A 27,454-nucleotide genomic window follows, 5' to 3' on the forward strand; every position below is an offset into this window, starting at 1 on the left:
ATGGGCCGGTTCGTATTGGTCGAAGTACCGGTGCCTCTGAAAAGCGGCCATCTGATTGGTCGATTTGTCTGCGAGAGGATTCGCCGTCTATCTTGCAGATGGAGGAGCCGGACAGCGAGTGCTGCAGCTAGCTAATATTCGTTTGTTTCTAAATGAAAAGTATTTAAGTATATCGTTTTCGGAGCATCTCTGTTAAACTCCTATTTTATTCTATTGAGTTTTCACATGGAATTGTAAACGTATTTAATGCATTTGTTTTGTACAGTATTTATTTTGCAGCAAGTAGCCCGGTTAGCATCTTTGTTGGAAGTTTAGGCCTACTGTGCCACCGCTTGTCGATTTTAACAATAGCCGCGATACACTCCCCTCCTCAGCTTGTTTTGCGACATTCAAAGGATTATCTTTAAGGCAAATGGAGAAAGAACATGGGAGATAAACAGGTTTGGGGACCTTTCAACAACTGAGACATTTGTTATGCAGACGGACTTTTAATTTTACCGGAATTTACGACATTTGAAGACAAATATTAGGATCACAAAGGAAGATGTCCAACGGCGCAGCAGGAAGCGGGGGGCTGGCTTGGATGGTAAGTTTGTCATACAACTCACTAACTTGTAGTTTTATCAGCTAAATGGCGCTTTTGTAACAGTGGAAGTGTTATGTTCGCCTAAGCACAATGAACCCATTCGCCAAAAGCACAAGCTAGCATTGAAGTGTGTTAGCAAGTCCATATTCTCCGCTCCAGAATACGCTTGTTAAAGAGCAGTTGGCTGCGGTCTCCATTTAAATTCTGACCGGGTTTCAGAGGCTGGAGCTCCGCTGCAGTTTCCTTCAGTCCCCGGTGCTTACCGGTGAGGAGCAGTGGAGTGAACTCACTGTTTTCAAACATGCTGCTTAACTTAGTCAATCGTTTTGAAGCTGACGTTACGTCTTGAGCTGAACTTGTTTAACTTGTGCAAGTCCTGGAAGTGTGCTGTGGGAGATGTGTACCGTTGCGAATGAGCAGGGATTTTCAATGGCGTAGGGGTCGACACTTAATACAGGAGTAGCGTCAGTGTTTGCTCATCATAGTCTCCTTATCTGCACCTTCATCAACATGGACACTAAAAACATGGACACACGAGTGTGGTTTGACCTGCAGTTGTTTATGTGCCTTTAAGCGAGATGACTAACAATAACTTGCAGTTAAATCCATGTTGTAAGTAATTACCCTCGTAAAACACAGTAGTGGAAAGAGGCAGTCATACCCCATTCACACAGCAGACGTGTGTGGGTCCACTGAACATGTGTTAAACCTGCATTGCACCCTGCATTGTTCAGAGGCTGTTGTCACAGGTCATAGTGTGTACACACCATTAAAGTGTGGGCACAGTACCTTTAAATCCGCTGTTATATGCTGTGTAATTAGACAGTTAGCCATTAGAAACTTTGAAGAACAGCTTTTAGGCACTGTTAACAATTGATATTTTGTAAAGTTTACCTGATTTATTTTATTTTATTTTATTTTTTGAAGATTAATTTGTGGTACATGTTCAACTAAACTGTTAGTGTTTTATTTCGCAGATGTTTACATTTTTGCATTCCACGAGGCGTTTTTTTAGTTTTGCGTATGAAATATTAAATGTAATGCAAGTCAATCCATTTTGTTATTGATTGTAGTTACTTCCCTTTCACACTTAAGTGTAAACACAATATAATCCACCCTTACCTTCCAATTGCAGCATATTGACCAGTAGTTTGCTTCTGTGGATTATCTGTTACTGAAATCACAGAGCCACAGAGAGGATGAGGGCGTTCTCTCTATGCTGTGAGTGCTGATAATCTGCTGTCAACGGCACCACACAGCAGAGTTATGTGCGGATTAATGACAAAAACAAGTCTGCCAAACAGGAGGCTGCGAATGGCAGAGGTGATGCCGGCAAGATGGAAGGGGCCAAGAAAGACAAGGCAGGCTCCAAGTTGTCGGTGGAGCGAGTGTACCAGAAGAAGACCCAACTGGAGCACATTCTCCTCCGTCCAGACACATACATTGGCAGTGTGGAGCCCATCACCCAGGTGAGCAGATGGTCTTCTGTGTTTGACCTCAGGGACAGACTGATGAGTCCCTTTCAGATGGACATTATGTTACAAGAGAGCCTCTGGACATTTCTTTGTAAAAGTTGTTCTGGCAAACTGCCCACTGAGGACTAAGTAACAGTTTAGTAGCATTTTCAGCACAGCCCAGGTGTGATTACGAGTAGTCACAAAAAGCTGGTTGATGCTTCAGCTACTCCAGAGTGTCATTGCAGACAGATAATGTAGTAATCTTAACCTGTTAAAATAATTTTTTAACCTGTCATGTTTGCATGAGATCTGTTCAAAAATTACATAATCAGTTATAGGCTAAATGACAGACTCACTGAAGCCACACTGGGAAGAGTGTGTTTTACAAGACTTCTAAATGAGGCTTCACATTCAGACAGTTTCTCTCATTAAATACTCCAGCGTTGCTCCAGCAGGTAGGTCTACAATAGGTGCTAGTAGCCACATTAGCCATGGAACGCGCTAACGCTAAATTCAACAGGCTAGCCAGCAAAATAAACATCGATATAAATATCGATCCATCCTTGAGCTTCAATTTTGGAGTGAGTCCTGTTTTCTATTGGACTGCAAAGCAGTCTGACGGAAAATAATTAGGACACATACAACATAAGCCTAGAATTTTTTGGTCATTGATGTGGGAACATTTCCATCAAATGAATCCATTGAGTCTTCACTTTCTCGCATGGTGGGAGGTGATGAAGACTTTTGTGTTGGTTCAGGCAGCCAACGGAGAAATTGGCGTGTGTTGCTTGTAATGTTACTTTCCAGTAACAGAGTCGTGCTTATCACAGCCATAGTAAAGCACATTGTTTTTCATATGCTAAAACTTTTATCACAGATGTGACGGTATTGCAAAATCCATGTTGTCACAAAACATGACACCGGTGATGAAACCGGACAGGACATGCTGGAGCTGAAGCCACATCCTGGGCCAAAACAACTTTTAGCCATTTTTTTTTTCATCTTGCAAATTCCAACAGATCACAGAAAAAAACAAATTTTGCTGCTATATACCTAGAAGATGAACACAAGACAGGCAAAATCTGATATTCTTAAATGGAATGGGGTTGCATGTAACCAAGCATGAGCTCAAGGAGATCTCAGCAACTAAAAAGAGCTTTGGTCACAGATTTGGGAAAATGTTGAGATACTGGCCTGACACTGAAATTGGAGAACTGCTGTCATTCCTCACTGAGGAGGAGCAAATAACAATACAGCTCATCTATCTCGTACAAGTCATCTATCAAGTTAAAATATTGATTATTTACTTGCTCCAGCAGAATTTTTTATGCTCACTGCTGATAATGTGCCGTCCACTCTGGACTTAAAATTATTGTGTCTTTTTTTTTTCTTTTTTCAGCAAATGTGGGTTTTTGATGAAGACATTGGAATGAACCAGAGGGAAATCACGTACGTTCCTGGACTGTACAAAATCTTTGATGAAATTCTTGGTGAGTGAATCCACACTGTTCATCTTCCTTTGGCACTCTGATCTGCACACTTAATATAAAGGCTCATTAGTCATTTGAGATTGTCCCTCTATAGGTGGGATATTGAAGGCTCATTATCAGTATAAAAATGCAGAGTCATTCACTGCAGGGCTGTATACGGTATGTTGCACATGCTATGAAATTGGTCTGTGCAATGAATGAATCGCTGAAGCACGTGTGTGATACGGTGTGCAATGTGTGTGAGGAAGAGCCACTTGATTGTGAGGTGAATCGATGGCACAATGGTATTCTACTTGTATTGTGGCCTTTACAATCATTTCTCTGGCTGCGTAGAGACCATGCATCAAAAACCAAGACTCACAATCACTAAGGAACAGCCACAAAATTGGGAATGTACTAATTCTATCAACGCAGGACATCTGTCCACAATTAAAATCATCATAACTCACTGAATTTTCTGCTGATCCTAATGCTGTTTGGTTTGTCACAAATGCCAGAAATCATGTTTTTAAGATAGAGGATACTTGGTTAAATTAAAAATGCAGGGTTTCACATCAGTATACTTCATCTTATTTCCATAGTAACTTAGGTTCATAATCCTCAAGATGAACTTTATAATTAGTTTCTGAGCATATTCTGTTTTCTGACTGCATGAAAAGTGGCTGTCATGATATAATTTTGTTAATTTTGGAAATAAATGAAGACTTAATTAAGTGAAGAAGACACAATTACTGCAAACACTAAAGTTGAAAGAGAGAGTACATTTCTGGCAGGCTGGCACGGGGAGGCTTCAGATGAGATTGGAGGAGACAGATGTCTGCCCACATGCTCTGTTGCGCTGTGTTAAAGAAGAAAGAATTCTTTTGCATTCTAGTGTTTAGTTGTTACACCACTTCCCATGTTTGTTTGTATTAACCACTGCTGTATCATCAGTAAGAATCTAATACAAATAATATTCTATGTATGATGATATAAACTTCTGGAGATGTGTGCTGCTTATTTGTAATATAGTAATATGTGGAGGTTTTCTATAGCAAGACGTGTGATGTCCTGACCACTGTGGGCAAATATAGGAAATGTTTGTCTGAAAGCATTTCCTGTAAAGGATTGGATGGTGCCCTGTTTGCAACATCAGTGTGCTTAGCCAGTTCTGTGCCCGTTGAAGTGATGAATTGCACTACTTGTGGTTGTTTTTAGAGATGATAGCAGGTGTTTTATACTGTTACTACAATTTTGTGTCCTGCGCTACAAAACTTTCAGCCTCTGTGGCACCAGCGTTGCATGCAGAAAGAAGTAAATGTTCAGCGCTGCACTGAATCCCAGCCTGTTATTGGCAGCATTGGTCCAGGACTCGGTGGAGTTTATTTCCCCTCTGAGCTTGCCTGTGTGTGCACCGTTTACAGCCTGAATGGAGACATTTTTCAAAAAAATTGACAGAGAAATAATTTCTGTGTTTGTGGCAACTCAGTCAAAGGTGGAGTCTTATTTTTGTCCCCTGGTAAAGAGCAAGTGCTTAGTCAGCTCAGTTAAATAAAGGTTAATGAAACAGTTGTACAGCATATCTGTTGCATGTTAGTTTTAATGACTCACTGAAATGTGGAGGTAATGCTGTGCTTGATGCCTCTGCTAGTAAAGTGCACCAGTGTAATCAGTTTTTAAATGATGCTCTTCAACACTGTGCTCACCACATGGGAGTGTTGTTAATGACTGCTTTCATCTCTGCACACTTTGCCCTCTTAGCTTGTGTGTTTATAAAGGTGTTTGATTAATGACACTGTTTCACTGTCTGGATGTTACTGCTGTGCCTGTGTTATTACACAAGAGGCACAGGCCAGGAGCAGATATTTAAGTCAAACTCACTCTCAGCAAAAACAGAAGCTAAAGTTCCTTTTTTTTTAGTTTAGTGTAGTACTCAAACAACTTGTTGATTAATCATTGATTGGCTAGTCCTTTAAGTTATTGATCAAAATGTAAAAACAAGCAAAAATGTAAAACATCTGGTTCCAGCTTCTCAAATGTGAGAGTTTTCTGCCCTTTTCTGTTCTTTATAATTATAATTTAAAATATATTTGGACTATTTATTCTCCTGTTGGACTATTGGTCAAACAGAACTACATATTTGAAGATGTCACTGTGGGATTTGTGAAATTCTGATGAACACTTTTTGGTGTTTTCTGACATTACAGACTAAGCAATTAATTGGAAAAACCGATGGAAAGATTCCGATGATGAAAATAATCATGAGTGGTAGCCAGTTCAGTTAGTATGTGAGCACCATGTTGGATGCGTCTGTGTGTAACTTTTTATTTTGATGCTTTTTTTCCTTGACAGTCAATGCAGCAGACAACAAACAAAGAGACAAGAACATGACAGCCATTAAGATCACCATTGATCCGTGAGTACAATGATTCATAATCTCAATACAAAAACACAAAGTACCCTGACAAAAAAAAAAGACTGTCTGTGACCTCCACATTTTGGATTTTTAGTCAAAGTTGATCATTTCTTTCCTGTCCCATGACCAGCCTTTCACCAGAATGTCTTGCAAATTTATTCGTATGTATTACAAGCTCATTACATTGTTAACTGACAGACAGCTCCTTTTTGAAGGAAAATGATTTTCTTTTTCTCAGACGTGTTTTCTTTATCACTAAGCTGTGATGGTGACAGTCTGGCTGGAATAGTGTCCTTGCCTGTATTGAGACAGCTGTCCTCTTTATGCTGTGGATGTAGCCAGGGCTTGCTGAATACATGCAGTACATGGAAGAGGTTTTAGATGTGGATCCAGGCAAAGCTACAGTTTAATGAGCCTTTGCTGAAATGCACTTGTGTGAATCATTTGTTTTTATGTGGTTCACTGTCAGCCCTGCCACCTGCATCCACATCTGAGCCGAGCTGCTGCTCTCTCTAACGTCTACTGCCGTATAAATGATACCATTAGCCTTGCTGCTAATGCGGTTTTTTACAGATGTTAATGCTCCTTTCCATGGATCCCTCAGCCTGTTTGTGGTTGAGCATCAATTATTGTGAGTCACCACAACTGCATCATATAATATCAGAGTTGGGAGGAGAGCACGGACAGATGTCATATTTTTTGAAAAGATCATCTTTACATATTAAAAAGTGCATTTCCACCAGATCCAGACCTGCATCTCACCATTACGTCCTGACCATTGACTGTATTCTTTCTCTGGCCTGGTCCCCCAACATTTTGATGAATATGCATAGATAGAACAGTGACAGAAAGAACATACTGTCATTTATTTGCAAGACATTATCAAGTGCCAACTCTTGTGGTAAAAAGACATTTCAATCATTCCCCTACACTAGAAGACATTAGATAAATTTCACAGCCCACAAATTTGGCAAGAATGGGTACAATAAATCAAACACACCCCTTCAGGCACTCTGCATGTTCAGTCAGAGCCCATGATGTCACACACTTGATTAGACTACCATCCATGTTGTTTGAGTAAAACTGAACATGAGAAAACGTCGTGACTTATTTTGTCTCTACTTTGGAGAGTTGTGCAAAAGCCCGCACAGCTTTAGACGGTCAGCTACAGTAAAAGTTGACCTAAGTTCAGTACAGTCACTCAGCAGTGAGCAGGTGAAGCAGAGAAGTCTGTGCTGGGCACGAAGACATTGGAACCCACAATTTGCAATGGATACAGTAAGCAGCTGTTGTGTTGACCTCACATTAACAGTGGTAGATGTGTTTTCTTGTTATATTAGTACAAGGTACGAAACTTTACACAGCCTCAGAAGTTACTATAATGTCAGCTGTTTAGCTCAATGCAATTGGCTACGTAGAAATGTAACCACAAGTACCTCAGCAAAGTGTGTCATAATAAGGCTAGACTGCTTGATGAGATGACTCCCTCAATAACAGTCTTGTTTTGGTTTTAAACACTGTAATGTATGAGCAGTAGTTCTGAACTTAAACTTATTTTCAACATAGGTAATATACTGGAGTCCCACGTCCACTCCATTGTTCTAAGAGTGACCGTTTTTTATTCCACTCACTGACTGGTCTGCAATCAATGTGCTCTGCATAAAGTTTTACTAGCCTGGGCCATCAGGCCATGGGTTATGTTGGACCCTGTAGTTGCAGACTGACTCTCATTTAGTTTAGTTTCACTCACGTGATCTGGAGTGTATGTTTTGTACCAGCGGACATTGAAAGCAGAAGCAACTTCAGTTCTCCTAATCTGATCATGGTCAAGACAGTGTTGCAGAGCTATGAACTGCTAACAGCCTCAGCAGATGCAGTAGAGACAATGGAGAGATGGGACAGGGATGTTAAGGATTGGACGGGATGATGTAGATTTGCCCCACGATGTATATTCTCCCAACCACTGTGGTTCAGAGTAGGTTCCTGTAAACGCTTTCTCTTTGATTTTTGTGTCTTCAACTACTGCTGCAATTAACCCTATAGACTGTAACCAGAATCCGTTAAGTGTAATTAAGTGACTTCAGTGCAAATGCTGAGCCAATTCACCATCTGGCTAACATTTGCACAAGTATCGTTTAAATCAAATATGCTTTAATTAAAGAACAAGTAAACAGCACTCAGAGTCTAGCTATGTACTTGATAGTGTTTGATCTCTGTGGTGGCCATGACACATTTTGGTCGGTACCAAAGAAGTATTGAGATTCAATACCTGGTCTTACACTTGAGTATATTTCAGACTGTGTGTTTACGTGCCATCCATGCAGCCTCTGTAACTCATCCTGCCCATTATTCTGCCTCCACCAGTGAGTCCAACACCGTGTCTGTCTGGAACAATGGTAAAGGAATACCTGTGGTGGAGCACAAGGATGAGAAGATGTATGTCCCAGCTCTCATTTTTGGTCACCTGCTCACCTCCAGCAACTATGATGATGATGAGAAAAAGGTCACAGGTGAGAGGAGCCATCGTACCATCTTTATCAGTGCTTATTGAAGTTAGTTTAGGACGGTGAATGTTGCTAACTGATGTCTTCAATGCAAACTGTTTGTTTGGCCCCAGGTGGAAGGAATGGGTACGGTGCTAAGCTCTGCAACATCTTCAGTACCAAGTTCACAGTGGAAACTGCCTGCAAGGAATACAGACACAGTTTCAAGCAGGTGAGGATGTCTTGTCTGTTATCTGCTTTGATCGTTTGATTTAGCGATGCCACAGAACAAATGACACCAGGGTTGAACGTTCATCATCAGGATTGATTTAAATTAAGGATGAATTCCTAGTGCTTATCACAAATAGAACATTTACTTTATCAAAGGTGATCTCTTCCACTAAAGGATGAACAGTCTGTGATTACAGTCTGTTTTCATCATCTTCCTCCTTCAGTGCAGATTTACTGGTTTGCGCTGTAAAGACAGTAAATGCAGCAGATTTTGTATAAGTAGAACCTAGTTGTGTTCACAGGCTGTAGAAGCTGCTAATGTGCTTTACTACAATTTTAATGTATTCATAGTCACCCAAGGCATTGTTTGCTTACACACACTAACAGCTGACTTGATTGCACAAATACCAATACAAAGCCCTGACAGTGAAGTAATTGCTGTTTTGTAGGGTTTTGATATGTGGTCATATCTGAGGTAAGGCTGTGTATATTATCACCCTCTGGTGTTGAATGGGCACAATTACGTCATCAGGTGTTTCATATCACAGCTGTTGGGGAGATGGACTACATGCAATCGATATAGTGATGCAGCCATTCTATCCGGCACGGCTCCGTTGCTTTACAGCTGCGATGCAGTTTTCTTCCATCCTCTGCACAGATACATACCCCACAAGAGCATTTCAGAAACCTCTCTGAGTGTTTTGCATTGCCAGTTTTGTTGTTTTGGACTTGATGTCTGTCCTTCTACCATAGGATAGTATGTTATGTATGTTCAATTATTTCTTTTTTAGTCTATTTTAATTGTGTTTATTGTAGATATATGATCACGAGTCTACACATGGTGTTTTATTTTGAGAACTGACCAGATGCCCTTTGCCATTATTGTGTCTTCCTGCCTGGCTTGTCTGCTCTGTTCAGCTTGATGTGGCTTCTGTCAAAAATAGACAGGCATGTAGGCTCTGTGGAGCAAAACAAAGAGCTGTTCCTGAAACATGCTGCAGCATTTTAGGAAAATCACAAGCATTTTCTGGAGTGCCGTGTCACAGCCGGAATGCAACGCCGCCGTGCCTGATGGGATATGGGAGTGGTCTGAGTTTAAGATGATCATGCATCTACCTGTGTATAAAATATTAACAAATCAATGAAATCAAAAATGTAAAATGAAATCATTTACAAGTGGATTTGTGGATATGTTACCATGTGTTTTACTGTCCTCAGACGTGGCAGAACAACATGAGCAAGACTTCTGACCCCAAGATCAAGTTCTTTGACGGGGATGATTTCACCTGTGTGACCTTCCAGCCAGACCTGGCAAAGTTCAAGATGGAGAAACTGGACAAGGATATTGTAGCACTTCTTACCCGCAGGGCATATGATGTAGCTGGCTCCTGCAAGGGGGTCAAAGTCACGCTGAATGGGAAAAAATTACCTGTAAGTCTCTTTCTCCATCTTATTATTGTTTCTTGTGCTCAACTTGATGTTTAATAGTCATTACAGTTTTCACAAGTGAATGTGTTTTTGAGGTATCAGCCATTGTGTTTTAGTCCATGCCCAGAAATATTGATCAGATTTTATTACAGCAACAGAATCATGAAATATTCACTCCTCTGTTGCTTTGAGCTTCTATTTTTTAACACAAATACTGTTCCCACTCGCTAGTTATTTTAAGTCAGTTCTACTTCTACTTTGTTGTTAAAACACAACACCTCCGTTACCTGTGTGTTCACATTAAAACCTTACCAGTTCTACCTGTGCTTGCAGGCTTTCAGTGTGAAATGTTTGGTGCACAGTACTCACCTTCTCTGCTCTGTGGAGTGCTTCACATGGCTACTTCTAATAGTTATACCTTTCTAAGTTAGAATGGTCATGAAGTTCAGCCTCACAGGCCCGAAAGAAGAGGCATCATCATTCAACGCAACACAGTCATATATAAGAAAAAGTAGAAGTAGAAAGTTTGAAGGGGTGAAGGTCACTTTATGCTGCTGAGCATTTTGTTGGTTACCATTAAAATGTGCAAAACATTAAAAATGTGTTTTTAGTGGGACGGCCTTCAAGTTAAACCGTGATTGCAAATTCAAACACGTGCATACTTGTTTATATGTATGAGTTTTCATGACAGTAGTACAAATGGTGACAGATAACACCCCTCGAGACTTTCTGTTTTTGTCTTTCATCAGTGTGTCAGTCTCTTCATCTATAATAATAATAAAGATGTATTTCACCAGTTGCACTGAGGGAGTAAACTCCACCATATCTGTCATGGGAAGATATAATGGCAGTTCAATGAATTGTTACAATTTTCTTAAATTTGTTGTTTTTGTAAATATTATTATCTAGAGTCATTTATAACACATTTTCTTAAGCTGTGGTCCATGACTTATGACAGGCCTGAGAGCATTTGTAATTTTTTTTTTTAATTTTTTTTTTACATTTTAAATGATGAGGATTATTGTTTAAGGATTGAAAGTGAAAACTTGCCCCTTCCTCATTACCACCACTGCAGTGCCCTTGAGCAAGGCCCTTAACCTCAATGGCTCCAGTGGATGTGCTCCTTGGCCAGCAGAGGAGACTGTGGTTGTACTTGGCAGCTTCCAGGTGTGACTTTGTAACTGTGTGAACGCTGTCAATCATTCTTGAAAACGACAGGCCTCCTCTCTGTGAAGCTTCCCTGAATAAATAAAAATTGTGCTAAAACTAATTTAAAACCACTCTGATGAAACATTATACCACTGATTGAAGTATATGTACTCTTTTTTTATTGTAATTGGGGTGTTCAGCAATTACTTCTGGAACCTAACCTCTGTCCTGTCTGTTACTAAAGGTCAATGGGTTCCGCAGCTATGTGGATCTGTATGTGAAGGACAAACTGGACGAGACAGGTGTGGCACTGAAGGTGGTGAACGAGACTGTGAATGATCGCTGGGAGGTTTGCCTCACCATGAGTGAAAAGGGATTCCAACAAATCAGCTTTGTTAACAGCATCGCCACAACCAAGGTATCTAAATATGTGTGATAGAAGCACATTTTTAATGTTTGCTTCCACGTTTCCTCATACCACGTCTAACTCTGAGGCTCTGTGTGTCTCAGGGTGGCAGACACGTTGACTATGTGGTGGACCAGATAGTGGCCAAACTTATTGAAGTTGTGAAGAAGAAGAACAAGGCAGGAGTGTCAGTCAAACCCTTCCAGGTGTGATTATGATTTTTTTTTTTTTTTTTTTTTTTTTTTTTTTTTTTTTAAATTTCTAATTCTAATTGTTGCAGGTGTGTGTTGGAATCTGATTGACCCTCCTCATTTGTGCTTCAGGTGAAGAACCACATCTGGGTGTTTGTGAACTCGCTGATCGAGAACCCCTCCTTTGACTCCCAGACTAAGGAGAACATGACACTCCAGACCAAGAGCTTTGGGTCCAAGTGCCTTTTGTCAGAAAAGTTTATCAGGGCTGTAAGGACGCTTCTCTTTCGCTTTTATCACCTCACTCTGTTTTAGCTTTCTCATGTTAAGAAGCTGGGCACCAGTCATGAAAGGATTTCCTCTCTTTGTCACCACCAGGCAACCAACTGTGGGATCGTTGAGAGTATACTCAACTGGGTGAAGTTCAAAGCTCAGACGCAGCTGAATAAGAAGTGCTCATCTGTGAAGCACAGCAAGATCAAAGGCATTCCCAAGCTAGATGACGCCAATGATGCCGGTGTGTAACCAGCGTGATTATTTATTAATGTGTGCCCTGAATGTCCACCACAATCTGAGCTGTGGTTGTCGCCTCTTACACTGAATCATAAATGCTTATGTATATTGGTGGGGGGGTGACAGACCACATGATTACTGGTTGTGAAGTGCTGCTTTAAAGACATGAGGAGGCTTTATGAGTGCACTATTTGCAAATTGTGGGTATGACTTTAATCATGATATATGTGATACAGGCTTAATTAACACTGTTGGGGGTTGAATATGAAATATACCATCAATTTTTTAGTGGTGGTCAGAGCCTTTATTTACCTCAACCAGGCCTTTATTTCTAATCTTCTATTTTTTTTTCTAAGTGTGTTTTTGCATATTTTATTAAGACACACATCTCTTGATTCTGGCTGCTGGTAATGGAGACGTTTTTCATGTTTCATTCTTGTCATGATAAATTCAGGATAATGTGTATTTTTACACCATTAACCCCAATAACAGAGTCGTAGCATGCTCACTGTTCTGCTCCTCCGAGTTTCTGTTTTTAGCACCAGTAGCTTGTTTCTGTCACTCTAATTTGCTCCTTTTTGTTCATCTATTGTCAGTGAAATTCAACACTTTATTCGCCAGTGTTTCCACATTAAAAGTCTTTGAGTCCTCCATATCCTGGTAGGCTTTTAATATGAAATTTGCAGCAAGTGTTGAGCATTATTAAAGGTCATTTTACAGCAAATAAATGATGGCGAGGTAGCAGTTGGAATTAGTGAAGAAAAACAGTATTTTCTGTTTAAACAGAAACTTGGAGAAGCAATGGCTGAATTCCATTTGGCTGCCTCAAGGTCTGTTTCAAGGTCCTGTTATTGTTCACGCCGGGTCGCTGTCACACAGTTATGAAGCAGTCCTTAATGTTTGGAGATGTCCACTGAAGTTTGATCCAGATCCAAGTCTTTTTAATATTGGGTATCTGCCAAAACCAAAGCTAATCAGATTCTTACCTGAATGTTTTGTGCAGTGCTCTTTGCTAAGGAGAAAGAGAGGTTAGAGTCTGAGCTCAGTAGACCAGTGCATTTTGTCAACCTCCATCAGAATTCAGACTTGCACTGGTGCACCCAAATAAATGTTCACATTCACACACTCTAATTGTCACTTGCATATGCCAGGAAATGCTTGAACTGTGGGCATTTCAGCACTGAGAGGCTGGGGTGGGGGAAATGCAGTAAAGAAAGGATCGGATTTGGATCGGCTTTAATTTAACCAATAGGATTGCCTTGAGACATCTGTTAACACCTGTGCTTTTCCCAGGTCAAACCAGAGTGATTGCTGTGAAAAAGGCTTGTTATGTGACTTTTATCAGAGAATTTACTGAAATTTTGGTTCATAGGCATCCAGAAAATGACACAGTGATACACAGTGATAAAGTTATTTATTTTCCCATTTCCGTGTCGTAGGTGGCAAACACTCCTCTGATTGCACATTGATCCTCACTGAGGGAGACTCAGCCAAGTCCCTGGCTGTGTCTGGACTAGGAGTCATCGGGCGTGATCGCTATGGAGTGTTCCCACTGAGGGGAAAGATCCTCAACGTGAGAGAGGCAACGCACAAGCAGGTATGACACTGGATGGTTGTGAAATTTCTCCCTAAGTAATGTGTTAGGGAAGGTAGTAATGACTACATCATCTGCAGATTGTGGGCAAAATGACAGCAACAGTGTGACAAATCAGTTGGAACTAAGTTTTGCTTACAGACAGAGCTGCAAAGGTGAGCCATGTTAGAATGAATGGGTCTGAGCTCTAATTCTGACAAGCAGCACTTCAGTATGTCAGCTTTCATGGAAGCTAGAAACAGCTTACAGAGCTCCGCACACAGCATACAGTTTGTGTTCGCACTGGAGGAACATCACTCACACATCACTTATCCAGTCACTCAGAAAGCTGTAACATATGAAGGGCTGCCATGTGGAATCTGGCTCTGTGTGAGTACAGTTCAGAAAGACTGATAACCAGGTAGAAGGAAAATAAATGTGAACTTGAGCAATGAAAAGGGTAATATGATGTGATGAGTGCTTCACTGTGTTCCCACATCCAAGTGTTTCCTGGCTTGTGCATATACAGAAAACTATGGTTGTCTTCAGTACTCCGCACTGTCTGCAGCCAAAATGTTATACGTAGCTGGGACTATAATGTTGTGTAGAGGTCATTGTGCCCCAACATGCTCGACTGAAAAGGAAGCCCAGATGAAGTTGTGCCTCTCATTCAGTAGATCAAAACATTATTAAACATTTATGGCAACTTTGAGAATGAAAAGTGCAGAGTTTTCTACTTTCAAAGTGTATTGTTGAAGAACTGGATGTAACATGACACAGTGCAGGAAAGAAGAGAAAGTATTTGAAGGTGTTCTGAAGGGGAAGTGTGGCCGCGCTCCTTTTTCAGTCTTTGATATCAGTGTACTGTCAGACCACTCAGTATCTGCCAAATCTGCCATTTGTCAGCAAACAGGTGCACACTTAGAAATCTAACATGGGTATCCCTTTGTCCTGCTTCCTATCAATAATAATCCCTTTCACACAATCAAGCGATTCTACATTAGTAGAAAATCATTGCTTAATGTTTATTATGTTCTGTCTTGCATCTGACGTTACCTTCTCTTTGTCAACAGATCATGGAAAATGCTGAGATTAACAACATCATCAAAATTGTGGGCCTCCAATACAAAAAGAGCTATGATGACCCAGAGTCACTGAGGAGCCTGCGCTACGGCAAGATCATGATCATGACGGATCAGGTGACCTGCCTCGTGGACAGTCACAGCTGTAGCGTAATTAAAGGCTGTTCGACCAATACTTTTAACATTTCTCGTCTTCTGTCATCCAGGATCAAGACGGCTCCCATATCAAAGGTCTCCTCATTAACTTCTTCCACCACAACTGGCCGTCCCTACTGAAACACACATTCCTGGAGGAGTTCATCACACCCATTGTCAAAGTAAGAGAGAGGTGCACACACACACTCATACCTCCTGTACATTAGCATCTCAGCACACATATTAAGTGCACCAGACCTTCTGCTATGCCCAAAATTTGGATCCTTTCTCTCTGTCCATCATGAGTCCAGAAATGATGCAGGAGTGAAATGCTTAACTGTGGGGATACTGTTTATATCACAGGTGAATTGCATGAAGTAAAACTCAACATTAACGTGCAATAAAACAGTGCCTCACTGATCATGTTCATTTGTTGTGTGCAGGCAACGAAGAACAAGCAGGAGCTGGCCTTCTACAGCATTCCAGAGTTCGATGAGTGGAAGAAACAGACAGAGAACTATAAAACCTGGCATATAAAGTACTACAAAGGTTTGCAACTCGCGGATTTGAATATATCAATATAAACTCCATTAATTAAAAATTATAGAAATTCTGTAGTTCCATCTGTTGTTTTGACATTTGCATTCCAGGTTTGGGTACAAGTACAAGCAAAGAGGCAAAGGAATACTTTGCTGACATGGAGAAGCATCGCATCATGTTCAGATACAGTGGAGCAGAGGATGATGCTGCCATCACTCTGGTGAGTTTAACGCCACACTTATATACAGTTCTGTAGGGGAGCGGAGGTGTGAAAAAAAAAACCTTCCAGTTTAACACACAGTGAAACACAAGGAACTCTGCTCTGCTCTGACATTATTGGCCTCTTATAGGTGATATTTGTGGCAGGGATGCTCTTTTGGATTGCTTTATACTGTACAGGGCGTTCTATTTTTTATGTTACTTATTCAAGCATATGACTCTATATTGGCAATGGACCAAGACACCTATACAGTTTGTGTGTGAAAACATTATGATGTTTTTTGCTAATGGTGCCAGTATTTTGCCTGAGATTTCTTAGCAATGTAACACCTCACCATGTCAACAAAAGCTTGGCGCATTTAACAGAAAAGGTTCTCAAATGGCAAATGTTTTCTAAGCACATGCGTCCACGCAAACATGCTTTAATAACATAAAATAAGGAGTAAAATTGGCAAAATTGTGTTTTAAATCAGAATGTGTCCAATCAAAATATAAGCATAGAAGAGTACAAAGATGAGCAAGGAGCTGGTGCTGACTGTGTGCTTTGAACAGGAGAAGTTGTGTTGAATAAGTATGTAGTAAATGGGGGCTGAGTTGCAGTGTTGTGGTTGTTTTGCTCCAGGCCTTCAGTAAGAAGAAGACAGATGACAGGAAGGAGTGGCTCACTAACTTCATGGAGGACAGACGCCAGAGGAGGATGCATGGCCTGCCAGAGGTTTGTGGCTTCACTCAAAGCTGTGGCAGTGATGAGGGAAAGAAAGTCAAGATGTGTGTGTGCGCAAAGATGTTGTGTTCTTGTGTGTGTGATGCTCTAATGGCAATTCTTTGGCCTGAGCTTCACAAACTCTGATTTGGTGGAATTTGTGTGGTTTTCCTCAGATATCCGATAGAAATGGAAATGTCCCTGGAATCTGCAATGATTTGTGGATTTGTTGACATTTTGTGAAACTTTAAGAAGGCTTATTGTTGTGCTAAAGCTAATCTAAAAGATGAAACGTTATCCCACTGATTAAAGTATGTGTATTCATTTTTATTTTTATTGGATTCGTTTCAGCAATACCTGTATGGAACTCAGACCAGACACCTCTCCTACAATGACTTCATCAACAAAGAGCTGATTCTGTTCTCCAACTCCGACAATGAGAGATCCATTCCCTCATTGGTTGATGGTTTGTATACTCAGTCTCTGTGCACAGTGTGGCGTGCTGCTGTGGGAATTTCTTTTCCTTAAGCCATACTGAAAGACTCAATACCACAAACACAACAATGTGTGTGGTCTTTCCAGGTTTAAAGCCAGGCCAGAGGAAGGTGCTGTTCACCTGCTTGAAGAGGAATGACAAGAGGGAAGTGAAGGTCGCACAGCTGGCCGGCTCAGTGGCAGAGATGTCAGCCTACCATCATGGAGAGGTACGGTCAGCTCAGTGTCTTCCACATGTGACGACATGTATTGAGAGTGGTTGTAATGAAGAGGAAGATGAGTATTTGGCAGGCTAGCTTGAGGTTTCTATCCAGTATTCCACCCGGTGTAAATTAATGCATTTATACTGGCAATGGTGTAAGCTGTAAATGAGGTTTGGCATATTAATATTAAAATAATGTGTGTGTTTATTTAACCATTTTACATCCTCAAGCTCAAATCACAGCAGATCTTAATCTGAATCTACTCATTTCCCATTCGTCCCTGTAGCAAGCTCTCATGATGACCATAGTGAACTTGGCACAGAACTTCGTGGGCAGTAACAACGTGAACATTCTGCAGCCACTGGGTCAGTTTGGTACTCGCATCAACGGAGGCAAAGATGCTGCCAGCCCTCGTTACATCTTCACCATGCTCAGGTAAAGCAACGACAGTTTGGATTCTCTTCTTTTAGCCAGTTGAATATTTTACGTCATCATCTTCTTCTTCTTTATGCCTTTTTTATGACAAGTTGTACGATTTTTCACAGAATTAGTTACTTGTTTGAACCTTTATTCAAACTATAGCGTAAAGATTCATTTGAATATGGAAGTCTGATGATGGTGGCGTCATTTCCCACAGTCCTCTTGCCAAGCTGTTGTTCCCAGCGGTGGATTCCAACCTGCTCAAATTCCTGTACGATGACAACCAGAAAGTGGAGCCGGAGTGGTACATTCCCATCATTCCAATGGTGCTGGTGAATGGTGCTGAGGGAATCGGGACAGGCTGGGCATGTAAGATCCCCAACTACGATCCCCGAGAGATCGTCAACAACCTCAACCGCTTGCTCAACCACCAGGACCCCCTGCCAATGGTAAACAGTCTGAGGACTCGAAGCATGACAGAGAAGACATTCATCTCTTATGTCCACTTTATACTGTGCTAGCTTTTATCCTTATTATCTCTGGTTGTATTAGACCATAATGGCAATGCTGCAAACCAGAACAGTTGTATGTCATTAAGGTAATCACCAGATGTCTGTGTGTCAATGTAATGACATGCCTTTATTTGTCAGGTTTTTAATGCTGTCAAAAATATTCCATGTTTACATTTCTCGAAATTGTACCATATCACGACATTTATTGGATACTGTATATCAATATTGCCATATAACAAATTACATGCGGAATGATAGATGATTTACCAATAATTACCCAAAGTATTAACCAATCAACCAATTAACCAAGGATTGTTTGAAAGACAGTGTAAGTTAGTTTGTTAAAGAGAATATGGACAGGAAATTCTCTCCTGAATTCAATGAGCCACCACAGCTTATGAGAGAGAGAGTCTAAGATGTAAAAGATTAAATGTCTCAATGCCACAAGTCTGATTTCAGCTCATTGGTACATTGAATCTGAATTGTTTACTTCTGCACTGCTTGAAAGAAAAAATGTAGAGAGTGTGAATGTAGTTTTGCCCAACTGTGCTTATTCCTAAAATTCAATCACATTGTTGTGGAAACAAAGCAAAGGAACCTCTCTGGCAGCCTTGACCACATTTTCTTAGTTGATAAGCATGTTGGCAGTAACACAGATTGGCTGTGCTTCCCTGCTTGCTCATGGACCTCCGTGGCTTGTTGTTTGTAGTGTGAATGCAGACAGTTAGACCAGTATCTCACTTCTCCTCCCTGTCCAATTGTTTCCCCCAAACAGCTTCCCAGCTACAAAAACTTCAAAGGGGTGATCCATGAACTGGGTCAGAATCAGTACCTGGTCAGTGGAGAGGTGTCCGTCATAGACAGAAACACCATCGAGATCACAGAGCTTCCTGTTCGGACATGGACACAGGTACAATTCAGCCTCTGCTCTCTGGGATATCTTATATTGGAAATTTTTCACCGAAGCAAGAAGTTAATTGGTCACCATACGAAACACTTTAAAGATATAGTATTGTTCAAAAACTGTGTGTCTTCCCTCTTTGCAGGCCTATAAGGAGTCCGTGCTGGAGCCCATGCTGCAGGGCAGTGACAAAACACCAGCTCTCATCAGTGATTATAAGGAATACCACACGGACGCCACAGTCAAGTTTGTGGTTCGCCTGTCTGAGGAGAAACTGGCCCAGGCTGAGGCAGCTGGTCTTCACAAAGTGTTCAAGCTGCAGTCCAGCCTTACCTGCAACTCCATGGTAATGTGATTTCAGTTGAGCCTAAGATTGAATCCAAATCATGGAAAGTGTTTTCGGTCTTCTGTTTCCATGGCTTGGCCTCTCTGGTTTGTCCTTTTTTAAAATCAGGCTTCCACTACATTTTCTGGGTTAAGTTGTCATTTTCATTTTCTGATTTTAAACCACTTGATCCTCAGGTGCTGTTTGACCACATGGGTTGTCTGAAGAGGTACGATTCAGTCCAAGACATCCTGAGGGAGTTCTTCGAGCTCCGCCTGCACTACTACAAACTGAGGAAGGATTGGTTAGTGGGCAGCCTGGGAGCCGAGGCTGCCAAGCTCTCCAACCAGGCTCGCTTTGTACTGGAGAAGATAGAAGGAAAAATTACAATTGGTGAGAATGCTGAAATCCCCAAAATATGTCAGAGTCTCATGCAACAGTGAGTGATTGAATATGTTTTCTTTTTAACCTTTATTTTTTCATGCTAACAGAGAACAAATCCAAGCGTGAATTGATCCGCATGCTGGTCCAGAAAGGCTTCGAGTCAGATCCAGTGGCTGCCTGGTCCAAGGCTCAAGAAAAGGTACTTTTACAATGGCTGGACAGAGATCCACACACACATAAACACACACATACAGACACTTTCACACTGCAACAGCGTGACCAAAAGTAAAAATTCATTCGGCTTATAATAAGTAATATAAATAACTATGCTCCAAAAACAAATGGCTTCAGTTTTAGGTTTATAGTAATCTGTGCTGTAACTATAAACAAACACAAGAGGGAGCTGCTCCTGCAGCATGCCAGTAACTACACACTGATCATGGCAGAAGGTGGAGAAAGCAGCATGAGTTAGGTTGTGTTTGATGAGAAGATGTTTGTTGTTTTTCTGTGACAGGCTCAAGAAGAAGATTACAGAGATGGAAATGACAGCGACAGCTCGGTGGACTCGGGCTCTTCGTCAGGGCCAAACTTCAACTACATCCTCAACATGCCTCTGTGGTGCCTGACGAAAGAGAAGGTGGATGAGCTGCTCAAGCAGAGGGACCAAAAGGTATTACTAATCATCGTTTTGTAAGACCCACGGCTCTAACAGTGCTTTGCTCAGTCGACTGTGATCCAGGACCACAGTTCAGACTGAATGTTTGACGTCGTGCAGTGACGTGCTGATTGACAAAGTGAATGTGTGCTGATGTACAGAGAGGAGAGCTGAATGATCTCCAGAGGAAATATCCAGAAGATCTGTGGAAGGAGGACCTGGCCATATTCATCGAGGAGCTGGATGTAAGTTTTGTGCTTCAGCCATTTATTGTTGTCTCAGTAACACGTAACACCTGCTGAGCTATAAGGGATGATACTTGATAGTTTACTTCAGGGGTTGATGTGGTTTCAGCCACTGGTCGCACGATATTGTGAAGTTGTAAACAACTGAACCTAAAACCTAATTGTGAAAATGTCTCATAATCAAACACTCAAGCAGTTTCCAGTGTTTGTGCAAAGCCAAACAAACTGGCTGCTTGTTGTAGCCTCACATTTAATGAACAGACCTGAGACTGATATCAATCATCTCATCTAACTCTCCACCCGAAAAAACATAAAAAGTATATTTCCCAAAAATGTAGAACTATTCCTTTAAGCTGCTGTCAATGAAAAGCAACACTTATTGACTGCTTCACATGAAAAGCCTTCCAGCAGCTCAGAGGAAATAATCCCTCCCACTCCTAGAAGATTTTTAACTTGAAATGTCTTCAGGAAGTGTTGAGAGTCATTGACGGAACCGAGCAGAAAAATTGGAAATTATTGGAGTAAATGATGGAATGAAAACTGTATCTGCTACAAAAAGAACCTGAGCTGTGGAGTCTGACAGGGCTGTGCTGAACTGATGGAATTAGTGTTGTGGGAATGTACATGAAGCTCGGCCCTCGGCCATTATTTCAATACTGGCTTCTATTTGAGAATTTACAGTGCTGTGATTTACAATTGCTGTGTTTTGTCTGTCAGAAATTGGAGGCCGTGGAGCGAGAGGAGCAGAGTTTAGGCAAGGCCATCAAACTGGTGAAGGGGAAGGTGGGCAAACCTAAAGCGAAGAAGATGAACCTGGAGGAGACCATGCCCTCTCCATTTGGACGCAGAGTGGAACCTCCAACTCAGGCACTCAAATCTGATGCAGCCAAGAAACTGACCAAAAAGAAGAAGGTAACGGCAGCTGATGTAACACTTAGATGGAAGAGTGGGGAAGCAGGGCTCCAGGTTTGTTACAGGTTGTGTTTTCTCTTCAGGGTGATGCAGATCCTGCGGTGAAGTTGGAGTTTGATGATGATGCTTTGGGCGGTGAGGGAGGAACAGGAGAAAACTCTGTAGCCAAACCAAAGGCTCCACGTGTCAAGAAAGAGAAGAAAGAGCCGGGTCAGTGCTAAACTCAGAGCTTCAACTATTGCATCAAGCATGTTCAATTCATTTCCTGTTCAAGGTTTCAGTGATTAAGCGATTGCCATTTCTGTCCAAATGTGAAAGTACTGAATTCAAAAGGTCAAATAGAAAAATGCAAAATGTTTTTCAGATGATACTTTGAAGACTGAGGTAGAGGGAAATGAAACGGGACTTGCAGTATCAGTAGATAAATAATTTATCCTCATAGAAACATATTTGTCAACTGGAACTATCCAGAAGTGATGCAGCGTTCTGTCTCCTAGACGTACTGTGTTGGACTGGTTTGAAAGTAGCTTTTACCCCGGGCCTCTTTGATGCTTTGCAGTGCAGTGAAGAAAGTGAAATCAATTATTGAACTACTAGGAGCTCCTCAGTTCTAAGTGAGAATACAGACAGTCAACAAACAGTTGGGTAGTCTTGTTTACTTCGTTGCAGGAGCTCCGAGAGTGAGAAAACCTCCAGGACCCAAAGCTGCCAAGAAGGTGAAGAAGAGAAACCCCTGGTCTGATGACGAGTCTAAGTCAGACAGTGAAGTGGAGAGCAGTGAGCCCATCATCCCCCGAGAGAACAAGTCCCAGAGGGCATCAGGTAAAGTTTGGCCCTCATTTGGTTCATTGATACCGTTAAATATAGTATGAATGCTCACTAGCACCACCATCAGGCCAGTATAGTGCAGTGCTCATTGTGGCAGCTATTTTCAGGCTAAATGTTAATAGGTAAATATTATTTTCCACACTTTCCCCCTTGTGTGTGTATCAAAGCCTGATATATCTTCTTTCTCTGTGCCATAAAGCTGCATTGTTAGCCAAAAACTATTAAAAAGACAGTGAGCCACGCTGTTGCACTGGGTGACATTACCATGAACACACACACTGTAGTCTATTTTGACTCAATGCTACATACACTGTCCTGCTGCCTTCATGGACTCTTATTAGTTTCTATCACCCAGCCCTCAACTGGAGAAAAAACACAGGCTTATCCTTTACAGGAGAGGCACTGAATCTGTTTCCTGTACTTAGTTTTCAAAGATTTGGAATCAATGAAAGTTGTCGAGTCATTAAGCCGTTCCTGAAATATTGTCTTTTTTCACTTACAGCAGGCGTTCTGTATTTCCCAGCCTTCTGTCTCGCTTTTGTACAAGTTCTTTGATATGGTCCACCGTCAGCACCAGGTGGCTGCTGCAGAGTGATTGGTAGCATTTCATTTCAATTGAAGCGGCCTGGGGCCAAAAATAACTTGTGAGCTGGGTACACCTTTCCTCAGTCTGATTAGCCTGTGTTGGCTTCAAGTGTCTGAGGGCGCAGGCTGATGCAACCCAGCTGCAACATGAATAATTATTGTTACAGCAGAATCCACAGCAATAATAATGTGGTTTGACACAGACTCTGCTCCCGTCTTTCAGCTTCCAAGCCAAAATACACATTTGACTTCTCAGAGGAGGAGGCTGACGAAGAGGAGAACGGTGACGACGATGTGGCCTCCTCTCCCGTGAGGTCATTTAAAGACGACTTCGCTTCCTCTGAGACCAAGGAGCGCTACAATGACCATAATGATGACGACGATGATGACGACAACGAAATCTCCTACTCTCCCCCCAAGCAAAAGCCCACGTAAGACTTGAGGCACAGTCAGGAGCTCATCTGAACATGTTGAAACGGAGTGTTTGTGTTTTCCACATAACCATGACGTCTGCAATGTCCAAATCTAACCTCTATGTGTTGCATGTCAGTCCCTTGTTTCTGTCTGCCGTCTAATAAAAATCTATAGAAGACAAATGCTGAATACGTTGTTTCTGCTCCTCTGAAGGTCTGCACCTGTAGCTAAAAAGAAAGAGACAACCAGCATCTTCTCATCTAAGTCAGCCTTCTCTGAAAAAAGCAATGACAGCGGTGAGTACAAGCTCGGTGTTAGTGTGCGGTCGCACCTGTCCACAGCGTTTTTCTAACACGCACAGCAGTGCAGGGTTTGGGGTTAGGATTATTCAGTCTATGTGATGAATAATTGTCAATCAGCAGTGATTTTTCTGTACTGCTTAGGGCTGCAGAAAGCAGTTATTTCCAATATTGATTATTTTGTCATGTATTAGTTGAATCTGTAAAATGGTGAACAATCACAATTTTACAAAGTTTTTTCCACTCAGGAGTTTAAAACTCAAGATATTCAATTTATTGTCATTTCAGACAAAGAAAACCTGAGTGCATTTACATTTTAGATGCTGGGACAAGAGAACTTTGGCATTTTCTCTTCAAAAACAATTTGCTGACAGTGTATACTGAGTACTGGCTGCTGCACAAATTGCACTGAACTCTGCATAAAATGAGAAATTTCTGTTGTAGTTGTGTTTGATGCTGAACTTTAATAGGTTCTCAGTGTTCCTTTAAAACAACAGTATCTGATTTCTTTGCTGCACAGAAGACTCAGTCATAAGAAAGCTAACTGTAGCCCAGGGGGAAAAGCACTGAACCATGCGCAACAATGACAAAATGTGATGAAAGCAAATGTAAATGTTCTGCTTTCACACACATTATTAAAGCTTCATTTAAATAAAATTACATTTAGTCTCAGGATGAAATGTGCAAATTTGAATGATACACTTTCCAAAATGTCGGCTCGTCATGCAGGAGTGATCTGCACAGAAAGAGCAGCAGGTGAACGTTGGCCTGTGTTTGTCTTGTAGATGGGTCCAAGTCTGACAGTGAAGAAGACAACAGCCCGGTGTTCTCCACTTACTCCAGCAGCTCTGCCTTTGACAAACTATCGCCAGCAAAGAAAGGTAGTGACTCACTGTGTTCACCAGAGGGAGCTCTAATGCAGCATCACAGCCAGCACTGTAACACAGGGGAGAGGGGGTGATATCTAAAGGAATTACTGACTTGTTCATGAATTCAGTGCCACTTAAAGCGAAGCTCATTGAGTGTGATATGAACATTAGAAAGGCGTTGTGTAACCCATCAAAGCATGATATTATTGCAAAACGTATGGATAATGATGGATAAGTCACTATGTGCAGGCAGCATTTAACAGTCAGGTTTGATCGACCTTTATGTGTGATCTGTAGCAGCTAAGAAGCCCTCTGATGCAGCTCCCAAACCCAAGAAGCCACCAGCACCAAAAGCAAAGAAACCAGATAAATCCATCTGGGACTCTGACTCTGACACTGGGTCCAAGAAGCCAGCACCAGCTCTTAAAGGTACAGCACAGAGTCTGTATTTTCTTACAACACAACGAAAGAAATCAGATTCACATTGCTGATAGTGAATGGTCACATTTCGTTGTGGTGTGCAGGTAAAGGCAGGGGGAGGAAGAGGAAGGGCTCCGGCTCTGAAGAGGATTACAGCCCGATGAAGAAAGTGACAAAACCTCCCGGCAGAGTGAGTATATCTGCTCGTGTTTATCACATGCAGTGCTGATATTGGACATGTAGCATTTCTAAGCTGCTGCTGTGAACATCAGGGATGGGAAAGTCTGTTAGCCAATATCGTGTTTTTACATAAACATTTAACATGAAGACAGCTATTTGCAAAGGATCTCTTTAAAATGGTTGTTTAAGAGCTGTGACCCGGGGTCTCATTTGGAACTGTTACGCCCTAAACAGGCCCTGAAAGAGGTGTACATCACTTCTCACGCAAATGTTGTGATCGCCTGTACGTAAACAGTTTGGACATGGGGGAAATTTGCAACACACCCTTTACTTAATATTTAATGTCACTTATAGCTCCATGTTATCAGAAACATTCAAACCAGCAGTGTTATTTGTACTTGCCCTTATAGGGAGCTGCTCTGTAAGCACCTCTGAATTTGAAAGGATATAAGCTGACTCAAATCTTAAAGCTGAATATTTCATCAGAGCTTTCTCAGCATCACACTCCCAACCCCCAGACAGCAGGGGGGAGGGCCAGACTGTATGGTAACTAACTGATGAAATAATTATCATCATCGGTTGTAGAAATCCAAGATTGCATCAAATAGCATGAAAGAACTGCAGAACAGAGAATAAAATAGTTTTTAATATCTTCAAATACTGTGCATATATCACAAGTACACTTCAGTCCTTCCATCATTTTTCTGTGTAAAATCAGTGTTTAGATCCCTCTAAATCCCACGCACTGGACATTTAACCAAAGAATCTGAATACAATACTTCCTCTACCGCTGCAGTACACGCAGCCCGAGGAACCTTAGACAGCAACCAGTGCGGCGTTAACCTAAATGGTAACCAGTGTTGTTACTGTCTCCCTGTGCAGAAACCTCAGAAACCTCCATCCGATGACGAGGACGATGACAGCAACAGTGTGAGCGCGATGAACGCCCCGTCCCGTGACAGACCGGGCCGGGCCAAGAAGGAGGTGAAGTACTTCGACGAGTCGGAGGAGGAGGAAGACGACGACGATGACGACATGTTCGATTAAAACAACCTCTGATCACATTCAAACACACTCCGCTTGTATGGAAGTTTCCTCCTCCCTGTGTTCCCACAGACTTTTGTACATTTCCTGTTTCGTTTTTTTTTCATTAATGGTGATGTTCAATGATTTTTAATGTGTAGGTGTTTTACACTTTTTATTATACATATACAGGTTTCTTTTTTTTAATGCTCATTGAAATGTTCTGTATTTGTCTGAAGCGGCTTTTAGAAGTTTAGAACGCTGTGCTTTAGCACATTTTAATTGTTAAAATACTATGTAACTTTTTGAACCTGAAGTTGAAAGTAAACAATGAAATGTCCATCTGCTGGCCTGATTCTTTCATGACTGAGCAGTGCTACACAGAAGTCACCTAAAATGATTTTTATGATAATACTTTGATAAATTTCAGAGTGAGATTAGTAGTTAAAGGTCCCCTCAAGTGGAGTCAGTAGTTCTTTATTGTGATGTACTTACTGTGCCTCCGTGAGGGTCAGTCTCAGTGGAAACCAGTGGGCTCTTATTCACAGAGAGGAAGGCAGTTTGAGGCTATTCTTCAATTAGAAACAGGTCTAATCAACCAGATACAGACCTGATCTGCTGTATTTAGCCAGTTGATGGCTTTGAAATGTCAGAGGGAGGAACAGTACAGTCAGAGCTGAAATGAGCAGCAGGTGACAGGCTCTTACTGCGGTTTGTGAACAGCATGCATGTCAGCCAGGTGAACTAACTGTCTGTGCAGTGCAGAGGAAAAACACTCCCAGCGCACCCCCATGGCCTGACTGCTGTTCATCAGTGGGATTAACCAGCCCACCACGAAGATGCCCAAAATGTTTGATTTATGTTTCATGCTGTACAAGCACACACAGACACACAAGGATGCACACGTACATCCACGTGGACTAGGAAAGTAGCTATGCACCATATAAAGACTGTAAAGCAGACAGCACTTGAAATGAACAGTGCTGGTGTCAAAATATTCCAAAAATCTGCTTTTCAAATGTTTGTGAGGAAAGAAATGTAAAGCCTCAGAGCTTCTTTAGTGGAGTTTACAGAAAAACTATTTTAAAGGTTACTTCTGGTAAAAAAAAAAAAAAAAAAAAAAAGGAAGTGGATAATGGCCCATGGTTATCATCAGGCCAGAGCGTTCACATTTTTTGGCTCTGCTAGTTGTCAGTGGACTTT

General features: G+C 41.5%; 1 protein-coding gene across 3 annotated transcripts; it reads left to right on the plus strand.

Moving 5' to 3' along the window:
• Window positions 1–72: 72 nt before the first annotated feature.
• Window positions 73–26,591, plus strand: top2b (DNA topoisomerase II beta). Of its 3 annotated transcripts, none has more exons than XM_076754431.1 (36): window positions 73–586; window positions 1,891–2,055; window positions 3,443–3,533; window positions 5,865–5,928; window positions 8,293–8,438; window positions 8,546–8,643; window positions 9,861–10,073; window positions 11,464–11,637; window positions 11,730–11,831; window positions 11,949–12,086; window positions 12,195–12,333; window positions 13,769–13,926; window positions 14,976–15,101; window positions 15,191–15,301; window positions 15,563–15,668; window positions 15,770–15,879; window positions 16,501–16,593; window positions 16,933–17,047; window positions 17,164–17,285; window positions 17,566–17,714; window positions 17,917–18,148; window positions 18,987–19,121; window positions 19,258–19,458; window positions 19,635–19,830; window positions 19,929–20,020; window positions 20,336–20,491; window positions 20,638–20,721; window positions 21,439–21,633; window positions 21,717–21,843; window positions 22,303–22,455; window positions 23,270–23,477; window positions 23,674–23,756; window positions 24,545–24,640; window positions 24,926–25,057; window positions 25,153–25,238; window positions 26,111–26,591. In XM_076754431.1, the coding sequence occupies exons 1-36, from the start codon at window positions 545–547 to the stop codon at window positions 26,273–26,275; spliced, it is 4,803 nt and encodes a 1,600-aa protein (XP_076610546.1). In that variant the 5' UTR covers window positions 73–544; the 3' UTR covers window positions 26,276–26,591. The 3 variants fall into 3 exon arrangements, with proteins under 3 accessions (XP_076610546.1, XP_076610544.1, XP_076610545.1); XM_076754429.1 differs by having other exon boundaries at window positions 408–586; window positions 1,879–2,055; XM_076754430.1 differs by having other exon boundaries at window positions 408–586; window positions 1,879–2,055; window positions 24,929–25,057.
• The last annotated feature ends 863 nt before the right edge of the window (window positions 26,592–27,454 follow it).

This window comes from Chaetodon auriga, chromosome 17 (genome assembly GCF_051107435.1).
Source record: "Chaetodon auriga isolate fChaAug3 chromosome 17, fChaAug3.hap1, whole genome shotgun sequence".
Lineage (NCBI taxonomy): Eukaryota > Metazoa > Chordata > Actinopteri > Chaetodontiformes > Chaetodontidae > Chaetodon > Chaetodon auriga.

Excerpts from the sequence above, each read along its gene's own strand:
- top2b (XM_076754429.1), top strand. The coding sequence starts at position 545 with ATGTCCAACGGCGCAGCAGGAAGCGGGGGGCTGGCTTGGATG. Across the intron at positions 20,492-20,637 it reads TCAAGCAGAGGGACCAAAAG|AGAGGAGAGCTGAATGATCT; the intron begins GTATTACTAATC and ends GCTGATGTACAG. Across the intron at positions 23,478-23,673 it reads CCCCCCAAGCAAAAGCCCAC|GTCTGCACCTGTAGCTAAAA; the intron begins GTAAGACTTGAG and ends GCTCCTCTGAAG.